This window comes from Triticum aestivum, unplaced genomic scaffold (assembly GCF_018294505.1).
Source record: "Triticum aestivum cultivar Chinese Spring unplaced genomic scaffold, IWGSC CS RefSeq v2.1 scaffold60191, whole genome shotgun sequence".
Lineage (NCBI taxonomy): Eukaryota > Viridiplantae > Streptophyta > Magnoliopsida > Poales > Poaceae > Triticum > Triticum aestivum.
In genome coordinates this window covers 16,919-19,390 of record NW_025229463.1, presented here as the reverse complement: position 1 = coordinate 19,390, position 2,472 = coordinate 16,919, and the positions used below count along the sequence as shown (strand labels likewise).

The 2,472-nt window shown below is 37.7% G+C and overlaps 1 protein-coding gene across 1 annotated transcript in view; it reads right to left on the bottom strand.

Moving 5' to 3' along the window:
- Positions 1–2,037: 2,037 nt before the first annotated feature.
- Positions 2,038–2,472, bottom strand: part of LOC123175142 (BTB/POZ and MATH domain-containing protein 2-like) — a 1,209-nt gene continuing 774 nt past the window's right edge. Inside the window, exon 2 of the mRNA XM_044590144.1 lies at positions 2,038–2,472. This exon is cut by the window's right edge and continues 580 nt beyond it. Coding sequence (XP_044446079.1) covers positions 2,038–2,472 — 435 coding nt within the window.

Below are 2,472 nucleotides of genomic sequence, written 5' to 3'. Positions count from 1 at the left end.
TCCTCCGGTAAGCGGGACTTACATAATCTCATAGTCATAGGAACACGTATAAGTCATGAAGAAAGCAATATCAACATACTAAACGATCAAGTGCTAAGCTAACGAAATGGGTCAAGTCAATCACATCATTCTTCTAATGATGTGATCCCATTGAACAAATGATAACTCATATCTATGGTTAGGAAACTCAACCATCTTTGATCAACGAGCTAGTCAAGTAGAGGCATACTAGTGACACTATGTTTGTCTATGTATTCACACATGCATTATGTTTCCGGTTAATACAATTCTAGCATGAATAATAAACATTTATCATGATATGAGGAAATAAACAATAACTTTATTATTGCCTCTAGGGCATATTTCCTTCAGTCGCCCACTTGCACTAGAGTCAATATTTCTTGATGCACATTTCCAAAAATAAATAAATCATACAATGTATAAAATATTATTTTTGCGTAATGTAAAAAATGTTTTCGTATTATTAAAAAAATGTATCACATAGTTTAAACAGATGCTTATTTCTATTAAAAAATATGTCTAAAAAACTAAAAAGTATGTGACATTTTGAAGAAATATTCATGTGTTCCAGAAAAATGTTTGTACAATCTTTATTTTTTTATGCAATGTAAAAAATGTTCTTATAGTTTAATAAAAGTTTATTACCACTAGAAAAATTTACAGCATGTATTTGAAAAAATGTTACTGTGTATTCAAAAAGTGTTCAAAACATGTATTTTAAAAAATGTACATCATGTATTTAATAAATGCCCGAAGTGTACCACAAAAATGTTTCCAGTGTGCTCTAAAAATGTATATTGTACAGCGAGAAAAAATATAGACATGAGTTAAATATAATGAAGAAAGAAAATCCATTGCGAAAACTAAGAAAACCTGAGTAAAAATGAAGAAAAATCTAAAGAAAACAGTGGCAAAACAAATAAAACCAACGAAAATACAACAAGAAAACAAGAAACGGAAAAACAAAAAAACCCGAACCGATCGAACATACAGCGATCGCTACGAGTGGCAGCAACTACTGTTCTAAATGCGCCAGCCCACTAGTGTGTCGCCTTTAGGCAATTCTTATTAGGAATCAGTACGGGCGATACATAGCTGTGGCCTATCACAGGGTACTAGTTAGGTGGCTAGGCACGACTAAATAATACTTCCTCCGTCCTGAAATATTTGTCCTCGAAATGATTGTATCTAGACTTATTTTAATTATAGATACATTCATTTTATTCATTTGTAGGACAAGTATTTTCGGACGGAGGGAGTAGTGATCTAGAACGTCGTATATGATTTTGCAGAGGGAGTAGTTGGCTAGGCCAGGCCCAGTGAGGGGGATAGATAAGCATAGTTCAACCTGGTCAGACGTTTTCCCAACTCTGAAATCCCTCTCTTTAGAAATCACACTCTCTTTCTTACAAATATAATTTATTTTTTCTCAAGTTGGCTAAACTGGTTGGTGCATGAAGTAAAACACAAAAAGGTGAAACTGCATACTGCTTGTTTTCTCCGGCCAACCACAATGAAAATTAGTCCAAACTCACAAGTCAATCAAGATCAAGAGCAGATTAGGTCCACGATTTGTCGCAGCACTACACAGGGCTCCTACGGCGTCGTTCACCATGACCAGAACAGCTTAGCAGAGGGAAACATGCATGAATGCTGCGAAATTGCACCCTGCAGGTCTGTTTTGATGATTGCAGCCGATCGAATTAGGAGGTAATCCATGCATGCATTCATGCACAACAATTAAACGCAGATCCAGGAACCAACTTAGGAAAACAAGAGACATGTAAAAAATACAGTATACTAGTATTAGGCTACTGCATCTGATGAATACGGAGTAAAGCCGGTAGCAATGGCATATATATATTGCTACTGGACGATGGACTCAGTAAATAGTAAGACCACTAGAAATGTGGCAGTTTTCATCTAGGGTCGGATAGTGCAAAGTGACCATACACTAACCCTTAAGAAATGAGAATATGTTTAAGAGCAACGACGGCATAGATTTTCTTGAGAAATTCAGGAAGCAAACTTGTAGATGAGCTTCTTGAGAACGGAGGGGCTGCAGGTTCTGGTCATCTCCTCAACTTCCTCAGCCGTGAATTCCTTGTGCAAGCTTGTATGAGTTTTGATGAACTTCAAGCACTCCTCCTTCAACCAGAGGCTACCTCTTCGCTCGGCTAAAACAATAATGCCCATCACAGAGCTCAGTTGTATGCCGAGGGACAGCTCCTCTTGGCAAATCGACTTGAGCCTATGGAGATCATATCTATCAGCAGCTTCAAGCAACTGAAGCAGCCACATTATATATTTGGGCGATATGTATCCCTTCTCTTCAGCTCCCTCCTCCACGTCATTTCCCTCTTCGGCCTCCTCTTCCATGTCGTCCCAATCCAACATATTGGGCACTGTGTCGGTGTAGATGAAATCAAGCATGCTCCTAAACACTTTGGC